Source organism: Symphodus melops (genome assembly GCF_947650265.1).
Source record: "Symphodus melops genome assembly, chromosome: 5".
NCBI classification, from domain to species: Eukaryota; Metazoa; Chordata; class Actinopteri; order Labriformes; family Labridae; genus Symphodus; species Symphodus melops.
In genome coordinates this window covers 698,569-713,988 of record NC_136695.1, presented here as the reverse complement: position 1 = coordinate 713,988, position 15,420 = coordinate 698,569, and the positions used below count along the sequence as shown (strand labels likewise).

Sequence of the window (15,420 nt, the reverse complement as noted above, 5' to 3'; positions counted from 1 at the left end):
TAAGATTAAGAAAAGATCAATTTAACCCTAAATTAAACTTTAAGAATTTACACAGTTATCCCACATTCTGAAAATGACCCACTAAATCTTTAGAGAAAAAAGTTTAGTTTTTTATTTTTGGGGAATAAATAGTCATTGTAATATTCAAACATTGTTTACTGTTTAAATCTTTTATCTTATTGGTAAAATAATTCAATTAAAACTTCATTAACATTAATGATGAACTATAAACATAAAATAAAGCTGAACTACACTGTGTCACACTTCTTTAAAACAAAGATTATAATAGTTCTTTTTAGTTTTGAGTTGACTTTTATTTTTCCATGTTGAATTGTCTTTTGTTTTATATGTGAAGTTTAAATATTGTGTTTGTAGAGTGATTAAGACATGAACCTTCTGTTTTCTATTTGTTCTATGTTGTATGAGAGCTGGAGTCAAAGCAGATGAGAAGACACCATGCAGTGATTCATGGACACTGAAGCTTTGCAGATAACAACTCAGAGGAATCCTGAATTCAGCTTGATCAAGGCCACCACCATTTTATTCACTCTTTCAACACACACCTGCATTTATCTCTGAGCACATACATGTGTAAACCAGCAGTGTATGATACATGTGTGGTTTGTTTTCACATATAGGATGATGGTAGATTAAAGGGTCATTTTGAGGAGGAATCTTGGCAACAGACTGATTAATTGATGCATTTGGTAAATGAATGAAGCAGTGTTGGTTTGGTTGCTTATTGTGTTGGAAAGTTGATTTGATCTGTTGAGTGCTGTGAATGTTGGTTTCATCATGTGAGGAAGGTTTAGTTTGATGTGAGTTGTCTTGAGATGGAACATTGATTCTATTTCCATCGTTTGGAGATAATTGGATGTGATTAGATGTGTTAGGTGATACAGAAGTAATTGTACTTTCATAGTAGGAAGATTGTTTGTCTCTTTTTGTACTTGGTCAAAGTGTTTTTAAGTGTGGTATAGTGGCTATATTTGGTCTGACATGTCTGCTATATTGATACTAGATGCTTTCAATTTTGCTCCTGATCAATAATCTGTCTATTTAGTTTTTGATTAACATTGTTTGATCTATATTTTAATGGAATAAGAGGATCAGACCCCAGATCACCCAGAGAGACCCGGGTATGTGGATCTCACTTCATAGTCCAGTCCCAAGATCACCCAGAGAGACCCGGGTATGTGGGTCTCACTTCATAGTCCAGACCCCAGATCACCCAGGGAGAGCCGGGTATGTGGATCTCACTTCATAGTCCAGACCCCACATCACCCAGAGACCCGGGTATGTGGATCTCACTTCATAGTCCAGACCCCACATCACCCAGAGAGACCCGGGTATGTGGGTCTCACTTCATAGTCCAGACCAGGGGCGGATCTAGAAAAATATTCATGGGGTGGCAAGAGGGGGCAGGAAATCTTTAGGGGTGTCAACATATGGCAGACATACTTTATGCAATCACCGTTATTATAGTTTGATGAGAAATAGTATGTACACTATAAAAGGACAGGGGCTCCATTTACATACTCACACAGACCAACTTCATCTTAAACAATTAATATCTTTGAGGTTTCATGAGAAACAGTTACATTTTGATCTCACTTAATAGGAGACAACAGTATGAGAACATTTGGTCGGGTATTATCACAGGAAAGGCAGTAAGGTGAGACACAGGTGATGAGTGGCAGATGTGTTCGAGGGCAAGCAAACCGTGTTTGACTGTGTCAGAGAAACTTACCCATGAAGATCTATGGACTGAGCTGTACTAAGGTGAGCATAAATATACTGTGCAAATAAACTTACCCATGAAGATCTACGGACTGAGCTGTACTAAGGTGAGCATAAATATACTGTGTCAGAGAAACTTACCCATGATGCTCTATGGACTGAGCTGTACTAAGGTGAGCATCAATATACTGTGGAAATAAACTTACCCATGATGCTCTATGGACTGAGCTGTACTAAGGTGAGCATCAATATACTGTGCAAATAAATGGGTCATAGCACTCAAAGTACTGGACATCGCTTTCATTGTTTAGATTCTCCCAATGTGTCCCTCACTAGATTCAGTGATTTTTTTACAGAAGAGGTAACTGATAAAGTGATGAAAAATATTGAATGGTACAGTATATACAATATTCACAGCAGTTGTTGTGGCATAAAAGGACATTTTCACATTTCATGCATGTAAATCTCAGCTGCTCTATCAACACATTACAAAAAAGGCTCACAGAGTTACAAACCTTAAAAGAAGTTTTGAAAGTTCACACAGGCTGTCAGACAGTTTAATACTGTATATTAACAAAAACAACAATAACAACACTGCTTCATGTTCAGCAGGATTCACACCAGTGTAACATTTGAAACGTCATCATTTTAACAGACCAGTGAGCAGAACCTGAAGGTGTCATATACCAGCTGAATTTACAAATCTATCTAGATCTAATGCTTTGGTGCGTTTTGATTCAATGCTGAGTACAGACAAACTTGATAGTCTCTTTTCTGTCATAGTAGACTGAAAATAAGTCTTAATGAGCCTGAGAGATGAAAAACTTCATTCACAGGATGCACTGCTCACAGGTAAAACAACCGCTGTTGTTGTATTCCAGCCCATGTTTCTCAAAGAAGCCTTTTCAGTTAAGGCAGCAGCATCCATGTGTTCAGCAACTTCCAACTCCAGAGAGGAACATTCCTGCTAAAGTTTTGATGTACTACTGATTTAGGGGCTCCTAAATCTTGTTTGGGGGATTATTGTATACAGAGGGGAGGGGGGACAGCGGGTGTGTATCGTAACTAATGTCTTGTGTCCTGCCTGTCTGTATACTGCTACTGGATGCCCTGAATTTCCCTCGGGATCAATAAAGTATCTATCTATCTATCTATCTATCTATCTATCTATCTATCTATCTATCCATCTATCCATCTATCTATCTATCTATCTATCATCTGATTTTCAGCCACCTGCTTCATTTTGTGCTCATCCATTAGTCCAATCATTGAGATATTTTTATCCACACTTTTCTTGTTCTCTGTCCATGCAAACATTGAATTTACACGGCCTTCAGATCTGGCATGAGAACAGAAACCACTGTCTTTCATTGGAGCCTTTTTCCAGTTACGATATCCCTCAGATGAGGTGAAAACAGTTCTTGGGGCATCGGGGAGGGAAAAATGCCTCCAAGCAAAACAGTAAGCTGCATCTTTGGAGTGCGAGTATTCTAACCAGGGATGAGATTTGTATCAGTTACTGTGGAAACTTCTCCTTGCTCCTCCCTGGAGGGTCTGAGGGAAACTCTCTCGGATTGGCTGCACTGGCACCTCATACCTGGACTTGGATATGTCTCGAAGATGCAGAGGAGGAAAGATTTAAATTGCATTACATCTAAACTAATTACACAATGTAGCAGATAGTAAAAAGATAATCAATTTGGAACTGTCATTAGTTATAACCATCCAGATGTGTTAAGAGAGAGTGCTATTAGGTTCATTTCCTTAATTTGGAATTTAATCTGAGCAATAAATCAAAAATACATTGCACAAAATATTCAGACTCTGTCCCCATCTCATCACACTTACAAGTTTTCCCAATTATTTATATTCAAGCAACAAAGTATTTATATTTATTTGAAAAAACTTTAATAAAAAATTCAAAGCAACTTAACAATGTTTTCCTTGACAGAAGTTGAATCAATATTAGCTTGAGTAGCCTACTTTACACAACACTAACGTCAGAGCTAGTTAACATTACATGTATAGTTAGCCAAATAACTTTCTTCCACGTTTATCATCTTAAAATCAGCATTGCGACTATACTTGCACTTTTTTTGATTGTAATTTCATTTCTTGATAGATTGTTAATCTGTTTTTACCTCTTTCCTCCGGACTCCTTGCTCAGTGGATCCCTCGCTTTATCAAAAAAACAAATCAGTCTCTGTGATTGGCTGCTGCTGCTCTGACGTTAACTTGTGCTGCATTCGCGGCAGTCGGACATTGGAGATTCATGCTCGTAAATCGGGAAATTGGCCGTAACTTTTTCTTTTTCTTTACTGTGTTGCTGCCTACGGGGGTGGCAAGCCTCTCTTTTAGGGTGGCAGCTGCCACCCTATGCCACCCCAGTAGATCCGCCCCTGGTCCAGACCCCAGATCACCCAGAGAGACCCGGGTATGTGGACCTCACTTCATAGTCCAGACCCCAGATCTTTTCAGACTGTGTTTACATGGAGCGGATCGACAGTCAGGACTCTGTGTGCTCACAGCAGAGATCAAACACACAGCTGAACGTTGCAGCAGTGTGCGGCAGAGGCTGCAGACGGTCGATCTAGATGTGAACTTAAAGTTTGTTTCATGGATGAAAAGATTGAAAAACAGATATTTTCTGTCCGTCTCTCAGGATGGCGAGCAGACTCTAACCGTTAGTGACAAACAGCTGCAGTGGGCGGACGGAGTGATTTGGTGACCGTCTCAGCTTCGATGTCTCTGCAAGCAGCTGCAGGAGATCCAACGCAACAGGAAGTCCGGATAACAGAAAACATGGACCAGGACCACCAGGTTAGAAATGTGTCAGACAAAAACCTGCAGAGCGTACGACTCTACCACCAGATGGACTTTGTAGGAGCCATTTTGTGTTTATTGTTGGCATGTTATTTAGTTTGGATATTTCTTGTATATTATTTTCCACTAGGGACACTGAAGGCCGGGGTGGGGGGGGTGTTTATAGATGAGCATAGGTGACAGGAAGGGGAGGGAACAGGTAGGGGGAGCACCAACAGTTCTCACCAGACCAGCACTCAGGAAAACCACTGGAAATGGTGTTTTGTTCTTATTTTTTATTCATCAATTCACTACAATAAACATCAAGTCAACAAGAATTACGACGGGATTATCATGATTGCATCTGCGTAAAACTTCCTACCTGCCTGCCTGTTAATGGCAATCATTGGAAAGGAGGTACAAAATTGGAAAATTGCCATAATAAACAAGAAATTAGAAGGAGAGGTGAAACAGCTCCGAGAGAACAGAAAGAAAAGAACTGAGCTGGAGGGAAGAGCTGCAGACCTGGAACAGAAAGGAACTGAGCTGGAGAGAAGAGCTGCAGACCTGGAACAGAAAGGAACTGAGCTGGAGAGAAGAGCTGCAGACCTGGAACAGAAAGGAACTGAGCTGGAGAGAAGAGCTGCAGACCTGGAACAGAAAGGAACTGAGCTGGAGGGAAGAGCTGCAGACCTGGAACAGAAAGGAACTGAGCTGGAGAGAAGAGCTGCAGACCTGGAACAGAAAGGAACTGAGCTGGAGAGAAGAGCTGCAGACCTGGAACAGAAAGGAACTGAGCTGGAGAGAACGGTACAAGAGAAGATGGAACCTAAGAGTGAACGGCTTCAGGGAAGAAAAGAAGAAAACACTCGTCAGGTTATTGCAGATATCATCGGAGGAATTGCTCCACACTGGAAGGACAAGATGAATCTTATCCTCGACTCCGTCCACTGTCTCGGCCCGAGGAACACTTAGAGACCCGTCAAATCATGGTGCAGTTCACTGGAAGGTTCTTCAGGGATGAACTCTGGTGAAGAACCAAAGACCCCCCGTCTGTAAAGATCTCCACATCCGCTTCATTAAAGATCAAAGAAGACAGAGAAGCAAGAAAAGCTGTGTGGATGAAAAAGCATGAAAGGACGGACTTGAGACCCATTTGTCTTCATAAATGTTCACAGAGTCTTTCCATGAACCTCAGTTTATCCTAACAAGAAAGTTAATATGTTCAGGGTTCTGCTGCTATCAAACCTCAGTATCTGTTTGATACATCTGTGTTCATCATTCACATTATTCTATTTAGTGTTCTTGTCTGTTATTGTTTCTATGCTTCATCTTAAAAATGACATCTTTCTCATTTCTGTTAATTCAAGGAGTCTAAGAGACTCAACTAAAACATTTATTTTTTGTTCTTGAAAGGGAAAAATGCAAGTTTTATATTTCTACAAGAAAGTGACTACAAGGAAGAAGAAAGTGTATTTTGGTCTAAGCAGTGGGGATATAAAGCCTCTTTCAGTCATGGCTCTTCCAGGTCAGCAGGGGGCGCCATCCTCCTGAAGACTGTCCAAGGACAAGTTCTATCCCACATGGCAGGTGAGTATGGTGACTGGCTCGCTCTTTGATGAGGTTAATTAATATGTCTACAACAACTGATAATCTCAAATAATCCCACTCATCTGATAATATTATATTAGGAGAGGATCTTAACTTCATTCAGGATTCTATGATAAATTTCCTCCTGGATTCTCAACAAGCCACCATAATACCACATTTACTGACTTTTACAATGAACAAAATCTAATTGATGCATGGAGTCACTTTAACCCAGGAACAATGAAATACTTGTGGTTTAGCCCAAATGACCAATTTAAATCTAGAATGGACCATTGGCTGATTTCATGATGGTATGAGATCAGATATCTCAGCTGACTGATCACAGAATTAATTCTCTATCAGGCCTGGAAATGGAAGAAATCATTCAAACAAATATTGGAAATTTAACTCCAGTCTGCTAAAACACAAAGATTACTGCCAACAAATTAAACGACTAATAATGTAAATTATGAATTCAGATGAATGAACAACACTTGAAGAAATGGGTTGAAGTTCCTTCAAAGTAAAATATGTTTATTCTGTCATGGTTTGGTTTTGTTTCTGTGTTTGGTCTTGTTTTAGTTTTCATTCTGTCCTTAGTGTTCTGTTTGTTTCCCTTGTGTGTTTTAATGTTTCATAGTCTGGTGTTTACTTCAGTCTTTAGTGTGTTTTAATGTTTCATAGTCTGGTGTTTACTTCAGTCTTTAGTGTGTTTTAATGTTTCATAGTCTGGTGTTTACTTCAGTCTTTAGTGTGTTTTAATGTTTCATAGTCTGGTGTTTACTTCAGTCTTTAGTGTGTTTTAATGTTTCATAGTCTCGTGTTTACTTCAGTCTTTAGTGTGTTTTAATGTTTCATAGTCTGGTGTTTACTTCAGTCTTTAGTGTGTTTTAATGTTTCATAGTCTGGTGTTTACTTCAGTCTTTAGTGTGTTTTAATGTTTCATAGTCTCGTGTTTACTTCAGTCTTTAGTGTGTTTTAATGTTTCATAGTCTGGTGTTTACTTCAGTCTTTAGTGTGTTTTAATGTTTCATAGTCTCGTGTTTACTTCAGTCTTTAGTGTGTTTTAATGTTTCATAGTCTGGTGTTTACTTCAGTCTTTAGTGTGTTTTAATGTTTCATAGTCTGGTGTTTACTTCAGTCTTTAGTGTGTTTTAATGTTTCATAGTCTCGTGTTTACTTCAGTCTTTAGTGTGTTTTAATGTTTCATAGTCTGGTGTTTACTTCAGTCTTTAGTGTTTCTCTGTTGTCTGTAAGTTTGTTTCCTGTCTTGTGTTTTAAGTCTTTAGTGTTTCCTGTTTTATTTTGTAATATCTGGTTTTAGGTGGTGTCAGTGTCAGGTTTTACTTTGTACTTGTCCTCCAGTGTTCTTGGATTTTAGTGTTTGAGTAAGTTTTGTTTTTCCCTTTTGTTAAATAAATATAATTTTTGTGGTTTTCCTGCAATTGGGTCCTCCTCCCCTGTTTTCTACCTCTGATCGTGACAGAATGAACTAACTATGGACCCAGCAGGATTATGTTCAGGTATTTTACAACCTGTTATGCATTAACGATGATTTAAAGAGAGCTGTTTCTGTTGAAGAAAGGTTAGCAGCTCTTTCTGAGGCTCACAAAGAGATAAACTCCAGACCCTGGCTCAAGCAGATGTATCCTGATGGGTCGGGAGTTTCTTTTGACCCTAAGGATTTTTCTCTCTGAGTCGGGTCCTTTTCAGCAACCTGATTCCACAGAGCGCTCCTTGCTTCCTGTACCTGTTCCTGATCCCGCTGAGCCCTCCCTTCTTCCTGATCCTGCAGAAAGCTTCTTGATCCTGTAGAAAGACCCCTGCTTCCTGAACCTGCCTCCTGTTCCTGATCCCGCAGAGCGCCGTCTGCGTCCAGTTGAGGTCTCATCGGCGGTCTAGCCAACACCCGACATCGTCTCCTCCTCGGTGGTACAGCTGACAGCCAACAATGTCTCCCCGGCGGCCCAGTCGACACCTGACGTCCTCCCGGCGGCCCAGTCGACACCTGACGTCCTCCCGGCAGTCCTGCCGACGCTTGACGCAGTCTTCTTTGTGTTCCGGCCGATACCTGATGTTCCCTCGTCGGTGGTTCTGCTGGCTCCTGGGCTCTTGGCGGAGGTCCTGCCCTTCACTGGTCGGTCTCCCGGCCGTCCACCAGAACTCTCCCCCGGGTCCGCTCGGCCTTCTGGCCGTCCTGTCTGTAGGCCCGTCTGTAGTTTGAATCCGAAGTGGGGTTGTTTCGATGTGTTTCTGTCACAGCGTCTCCGTGGAAACGGGGCCTCAGTTTTGAGTAAGTTTGTGTTTGTCCCTTTGTAGTTAAAATAAATCATTTTTGTTTTCTGCACTTGGGTCCTCCTCCCTGTGTTTCTGCCCTCGTCGTGCCATGGAGGGGGATTTTTACATCACTGATTTTTGCTCTTTATATTAATACTGCTCACTTACAGCTGTCATCACTGTTTGTTGCACATGTTCATCTGCTCCAGTAAAGTATGTTTACATTCAGTTTAACATGACTGACACATGTCTCAGTTCATTTCTCTGCTATAAATATTAGTTTTTATATTTTTACTGTTTTATACTGTGTGTTCCTTATTATATTGTTTTCTTACTAAGATTGTGTGTTTGATGTCCTGCTGCTCTTACGCCACAATTTCCAATCTATCGTCTATCTAGCTGAGTGGAGGGGGCGGGGCTTACTGTTGACATACTGAGCAGGGATAGGCCGAGGAGGCAGGACGTGACAAGACCGGAGAGGATCGGGTCCAAGAGGTTAAACATTAAACCGGGTCAAAGTCTGATTATTGGACTTACAGGTGATTCTGTCTGCAGCTCGTCTTTACTCTGGAGTGTGTGTGAGGTGTGTTCACCTGTGTTCACCTGTGTGAGGCTTCAGACAGGTAAGACGATCAGCTCTTCTTTACGCTCTGCAGCTGTGAGTGATGACGAGCAGTCTGTAAACATGTTTCCTGTTCTTCATCGTGGTCAAACACTTAATTTATGATATAAATGTCTGTATGTGAAGCTCCTCCCACACCTGTGTGACTCACCTGACTGAAGCTCTATATCTGTTTGTTTTATTTAACTTGTTCTGTTGCCATGGCAACGCTGGTTTCCCGTGATGACGAGTTAATTCTCTGAGATCTCCAGACAAAGACTTAATGAAGTCGTTATCAGGAGAAGTCAGATGCATGTGTGTCCTTCTGTTTCACACTGAACCCAAGTTGTTTGTATTAATGCTCACCTGCAGAGTGGGCGGAGCCTGGCTGATGAAGACACACCTGTGAGGACTTCCTGTCACCAGCAGAGGACTTTTGGACTTGATCAGGTAATAATCCATCAATCATTTCCACTGAGCGGACACCATGACACCTTCAGACTGCAGCTGAACTTTGTGTCTGGACTTCCTGCACGACCACACTCACTGTTAAACATGTTTGTTTTTACTCTCATGTGCTTGATTGGTCCAAAGTGCAGTATGTTGGACCAATCAGGTGACATAAATACCCGGGTGTCTTAGTGATTCAGTAGAGAATCTTCAGTCTGTACTGCAGGGCGTCACTAGGTTTTAATAACAGGGGAGGCTTAGCCCCCAAGAGATGCACAGGATGTGAGCAAACGTAGCACGCTAACACAACATTTCACAAACAGCCAACAAAGACTGAGAAATTATTATTATCATTTCAGTCTGTTTTTATATACAGGACAAGAACTAACATAGGTTTACACAGTAACAGTATATATATATATATAATTACTCTCCTTAATATAAGCTCAAGTTAAATAAGTCTTATATGGTGCATGTTGAGTGAAATGTTTCATATTGAGTTGCATCATATTCAAAGACTGTCTGCATCACTAATGACTCTATCCTGTGAAATCCTTCAGACTCACCTTTCCAGTAGAGATCTGTCCCCTCTCTCTCCCTGTGCTCCTCTGACTCCTGCAGGTCAATGGGGTGGTGCAGTGATTATTATTATTAGTGTATATTTATCATTGTTATTATCCAGTGATGATAATCATAGTGAATGAGCTCAGCTCCTGGTTCAGGTGTGTGACCATGGATAAAGTGAGAAACACAGCTGATGCTCCAGAAGGAAGGAAATCATCCCAAAGATGGTATATGGTGCAGAGAGTGCTCACTCTCTATAAACAAGCAGGGCCTTCACAATGCATTTCACACTAACTAGCTAGCTAAGTAGCACAACTGTTTTAGAGCTGGAAACAACGTGACACGTGCATACTGTGCAAGCTAGGTTTGTATTAGTTAAACAGGGAGCACGTGGTTCATTACATGGGACTCTCTGCTGTTAGCTGTTAGCTGCAGCTAACTAATTATTACTAGCAGCAGAGAAGAAAACTTACTGTCTTTAAAAACCTTCTTATATCCACTCTGCATTCACGTCCTTCTCCTAACGCTGTTCTATTACAGTCTGTGTTCTAGCCGCTCTGTGTGGACTTCATCTTACACACACACGCGCGCTGCAGGAGTGTAAGCTAGGTCGCAGGGAAAACACGGACTGGATTTTCAGTCACATGGGCGGTCTCTATATGAACAAGTGGAATGGATTGGATAAGGACGCGCTGAAGAGCCTCTCTCTACCTGACACCAAAACTGACAGATTCATCATCATATTTAAGTCAATAATGACAGCTTATATGATTATTTATTTAATCTCATATTCTGGACACTTTGTATTTAAGTTGTCAGCATGTTTTATTTTATACAAAAATAATAATAATAATAATAATTTTATATATATATATATATATATATATATATATATATATATATATATATATACATATATAATTTTTTTAAAATAAAAACACCAAATTATTTAGGGGGGCTAATGTGAAGTGCATTAGCGTATCATAAAAAGACAAGGCGGAGCATTAGCTTCTTTTAATGACACTCAAGCTGCATCATACGGAGAAGATTGAGCATGCGCACTGAACTACAGGTGGTATTCAGGACCATCACTTTACAGCTTAAGAACATTTTAGGGAGGCTTCAGACCCCTAAAATAGGCCTAACAACACCACTACTGGTTCCAACAATGCAAAGCCATAACCAAACATATGAGACAATAATGCTGTAGACAAGAAGCCCTTTCATTCTGGGAGGGAGACATGAACACATGAAGTCCTCCTACAACAAGTGGCGTTCCTGCAGACGTAGTGTGGAGAACATAGCTCATAACATCCAGATGTTTCTAACAGCTGCCTGAGAGTCATGTGATCACCTGAGTGTTTGTGTCTCCACAGAGAGAGGAGGAGCCTGATCCAATCAAAAGCAGAGTCAGACTCATTGAAGCAGACTGAAGTTGAAGGACTGCAGGAGAGCTCATCTCAGAAAGAAGAAATCCTTCTCCAAACCCTCCGATTCAAACAAGAGTTCATCTCCCTCACACACAGCCAGCTCCACTCGGACTCTGTTTTTCCTGCTTCCTCCCCTTCAGATCTACAGTTTATGGATGGTTCAAACCAACAAGGTCTGACTCTCAATGAACAAACACGTGCTGAGTAGATCAGAAGTTGAACTTGTTTTTAAGTTATAAGGAATTACATCTCACACAGTCGTTGTTAGCGAGAGCAGAAATGGCGCAGAAAGGAGTTCAGCTGGACCAGGAAACTCTTTCTTGTTCGATCTGTCTGGATCTCCTGAAGGATCCGGTGACTGTTCCCTGTGGACACAGCTACTGCATGAACTGTATTAAAGGCCACTGGGATAAAGAGGAGGAGAAGAGAGTGTACAGCTGTCCTCAGTGCAGACAGACCGTCACACCCAGGCCTGTCCTGGTGAAAAGCACCGTGTTAGCATCTTTAGTGGAGGAGCTGAAGAAGACTGGACTCCAAGCTGCTCCTGCTGATCTCTGCTATGCTGGATCTGAAGACGTGGCCTGTGATGTCTGCACCGGGAGGAAACTGAAAGCCTGTAAGTCCTGTCTGCAGTGTCTGGCCTCTTACTGTCAGAATCACCTCCAGCCTCATTTAGAAGCAGCTCCATTAAAGAAACACAAGCTGGTGGAGCCGTCCAAGAAGCTCCAGGAGAACGTGTGCTCTCGTCATGATGAGGTGAAGAAGATGTTCTGTCGTACTGATCAGCAGTCTATCTGTCTCATCTGTTTAATGGACGAACACAAAGGTCACGACACAGTCTCAGCTGCAGCAGAAAGGAGCGAGAAGCAGAGAGAGCTCGAGGTGAGTCGACTAAACACCCAGCAGAGAATCCAGGACGGAGAGAAAGATGTGAAGCTGCTCCAACAGGAGGTGGAGGCTATCAATGGCTCTGCTGATAAAACAGTGAGGAACAGTGAGAAGATGTTCACTGAGCTGATCCGTCTCATGGAGAAAAGACTCTCTGATGTGACGCAGCAGGTCAGATCCCAGCAGCAAACTGAAGTGAGTCGAGTCAGAGAGCGTCAGGAGAAGCTGGAGCAGGAGATCACTGAGCTGAAGAGGAAAGACGCTGAGATGGAGAAGCTGTCACACACACAGGACCACATCCAGTTTCTACAGGACTACCCCTCAGTGTCAGCACTCAGTGAATCTACACACTCATCCAGCTTCAAGATCCGTCCTCTCAGGTACTTTGAGGACGTGACAGCAGCTGTGTCAGAAGTCAGAGATAAACTACAGGACGTCCTGACAGACAAATGGACAAACGTCTCACAGACACTGACTGAAGTGGATGTTTTACTGTCAGATCCAGAGGACATGACCATAGCTGAGTTCTTACAATATTCATGTGACATCACACTGGATCCAAACACAGCACACACACAGCTGTTATTATCTGATGGGAACAGAAAAGTAACACTTGTGAGTGAACATCAGTCTTATTCTAGTCACCCAGACAGATTCACTGGTTGTCCTCAGGTCCTGAGTAAAAAGAGTCTGACTGGACGTTGTTACTGGGAGGTGGAGAGGACAGGAAGAGTTGATGTAGCAGTCACATACAAGAATATCAGCAGAGCAGGAGACTCACTTAAATGTTTGTTTGGATTTAATGACAAATCTTGGATGTTACGTTGTTCCAACAACAGTTATGACTTTTATCACAACAAAGTCCACACTCCTGTCTCAGGTCCTCAGTCCTCCAGAGTCGGAGTGTACCTGGATCACAGAGCAGGTATTCTGTCCTTCTACAGCATCTCTGAAACCATGACTCTCCTCCACAGAGTCCAGACCACATTCACTCAGCCTCTACATGCTGGACTCTGGGTTTATAATAAATCCTCTGCTGAGTTGTGTAAACTGAAACGCAGATCTCTTCCATGGTCAGAGAACTTTGTCCAGCGTTCACCACATGAGTCCTGATCAGTTTGATATTTCAGAGTTTAGATTCTGTATCTTGTTTGAGTTGTTCCCTCGTCTTGTTTCTCATGTTGCTGATTGTCTCTGTTAAAGGAGCTCTTGTTGATTGTGTTGTATTTCTCTGTGTGTTCAGTTTCACTCCTGATTCTGAAGCTGGTGCACACTGAGTAGAAAGCTGTCAATCAAACTTTCTGGGCGGGACTTTGAGCTCTTGTGGTGTGTAACTGTGTGAGTGTCTTTCAGCTCCTTCCTGTGTGTGTTTAGACGTGAACTCTTTCACTGCTCACCATGACTTTAGTTCAGCTGAAGGGACTTTTCTCTGAGTGAAAACATCCACTAAATATCTCAGATATTCTTCTGTGTTCTCTCTCAAAAAGGAGCAGAGGATTGAAAGCTGTTTTCAGGACAAACATGGATCTTTTCACAGCTTTTCTTTTGGAGCCCGTTGACACAAACAAAGTGTAAATGTGGATGAAGTGTATTTTACATGCCACACAATGTGATATGAACAAGTATGTGAAGTGTAAGTGTGCTGCTGTAACATGTGAACTAGTGGTAAAACAAATGGTGTTCTTAAGGTTACAGATTGGTTTCACATCAGAGACAATGAAGGGCTCTATTTGGGCTCATTTCTTCACACTGTGTTGAAAGATCCCAGATGATTCACCTCACCGGTCTGAAGCGAGGGAGACTGCTCATCGTCAACAGCTGAAAGCTCGGCTGACCTTTGACCCCCTCACAGGAGAATTTCCCCTCAAGCTGAGTTCAGGCTGAATTTAGCTCATCACAAGTCATATTTTAACTTTTATAAACCTTATCATAAAAAGTTGATGTGTATTACATGCATAATGTGTACTTATAACATTGTAAGGAGTGTCATATTATTATGTGTTAGAATAGTTGGCGCTTGTGTGAGTGCAGGCTGTAAATCTTATTGGGGGTCCTGGACTGCTCACATAGTGGGGTGCGTACAAGTGCCCTGTTAGAGATCAGGGAGGGTCCTGCAGCTGCATGACAAACACACATAGAACCATATATGTCTTGTTTTTGCTACATTATTTTTGACGTAACCCAAAATGTATATTGAAATTGTCATGACGTAGATGTTGAGAGTCAACCAGAGTATATAGGAGGGAAGCACAAGCTTCTCTCTGGGTCAGTCTTCCTTTTTGGGACTTGACTTCTGCTCTACACTTGTTCTGCACCTGTGATCAGCTGACTTATATTCTCTTTTATTTAGCTTTAGTCACTCACTGTGAGAATAGCACTCTTTTGTAGGATTTGTATTATTTTGTAATCTCTGTGTTTAATCAATTGTGTTAGTATAAAATAAAAGGAAACCTTCCATTGTAAGGACTTTCCAACAAAAACCCTTTTCCTTTCAGATCTTATATTTTTCTCTTGTTGGACCACGACGGACCAAAGGGACAGAAGACTAAGGTAAGAAGCTTTTTGTCCCCATTGTTCCAATACCAGAGAGGGAAACATAGACTGGGGAGGGACACTCTGCTTTAAAGTGGTTAGGACCCACTAGGGTGTGAGAGACCCACGGAGAGTCCCCTCCAGGTAACGGCTGTGAAGGAGGCCTTTCCAGTATTAACAGCCTCTGATCTGACCATAGAGGGGAATGACTTCAAAACTGTAATAACTCAATAACTTTAAAGGTATAAAAGCTGAATAAACTGTGTGTTTCTTTAACCGCTCCTAATAACCAATAGTGATGTTCTAGTTCAAGGCAGCAGCGATATCTTTATGAAAGGCAGTTATTGGTCCTCCTGACCAGATTCACACTCGGCCCAGACCGACCAATCACAGTGAGGCAGGGTCGAGGTTTCAAGGTCAAGTAGTAAATAAGAGCAACAAACTAGGATATTAAAATCATTCCTAAAAATGCCAACTGCTGAGCTGAGATCCCCGCGCTCTCACAACAACTGTGAAAGATAAACAGTTTGGTATTGAAGTGAGAAC

The 15,420-nt window shown here is 41.7% G+C and overlaps 1 protein-coding gene and 1 long non-coding RNA gene across 3 annotated transcripts; one reads left to right on the top strand and one right to left on the bottom strand.

The window, feature by feature from the left end:
- Positions 1–7,648: 7,648 nt before the first annotated feature.
- On the bottom strand, positions 7,649–10,790 carry LOC306823615. Of its 2 annotated transcripts, XR_013779029.1 has the most exons (5): positions 10,498–10,789; positions 10,027–10,075; positions 9,377–9,539; positions 7,969–9,065; positions 7,649–7,882 (listed from the first exon to the last, which is right to left on the bottom strand). It is a non-coding gene; the product is annotated as an uncharacterized lncRNA (long non-coding RNA). The 2 variants fall into 2 exon arrangements; XR_013779028.1 differs by having other exon boundaries at positions 7,969–9,539; positions 10,498–10,790.
- LOC306823602 (tripartite motif-containing protein 16-like) lies at positions 9,372–14,822 on the top strand. The gene is made up of 2 exons (XM_079343229.1): positions 9,372–9,460; positions 11,401–14,822. The coding sequence occupies exon 2, from the start codon at positions 11,734–11,736 to the stop codon at positions 13,453–13,455; it is 1,722 nt and encodes a 573-aa protein (XP_079199355.1). The 5' UTR covers positions 9,372–9,460; positions 11,401–11,733; the 3' UTR covers positions 13,456–14,822.
- The last annotated feature ends 598 nt before the right edge of the window (positions 14,823–15,420 follow it).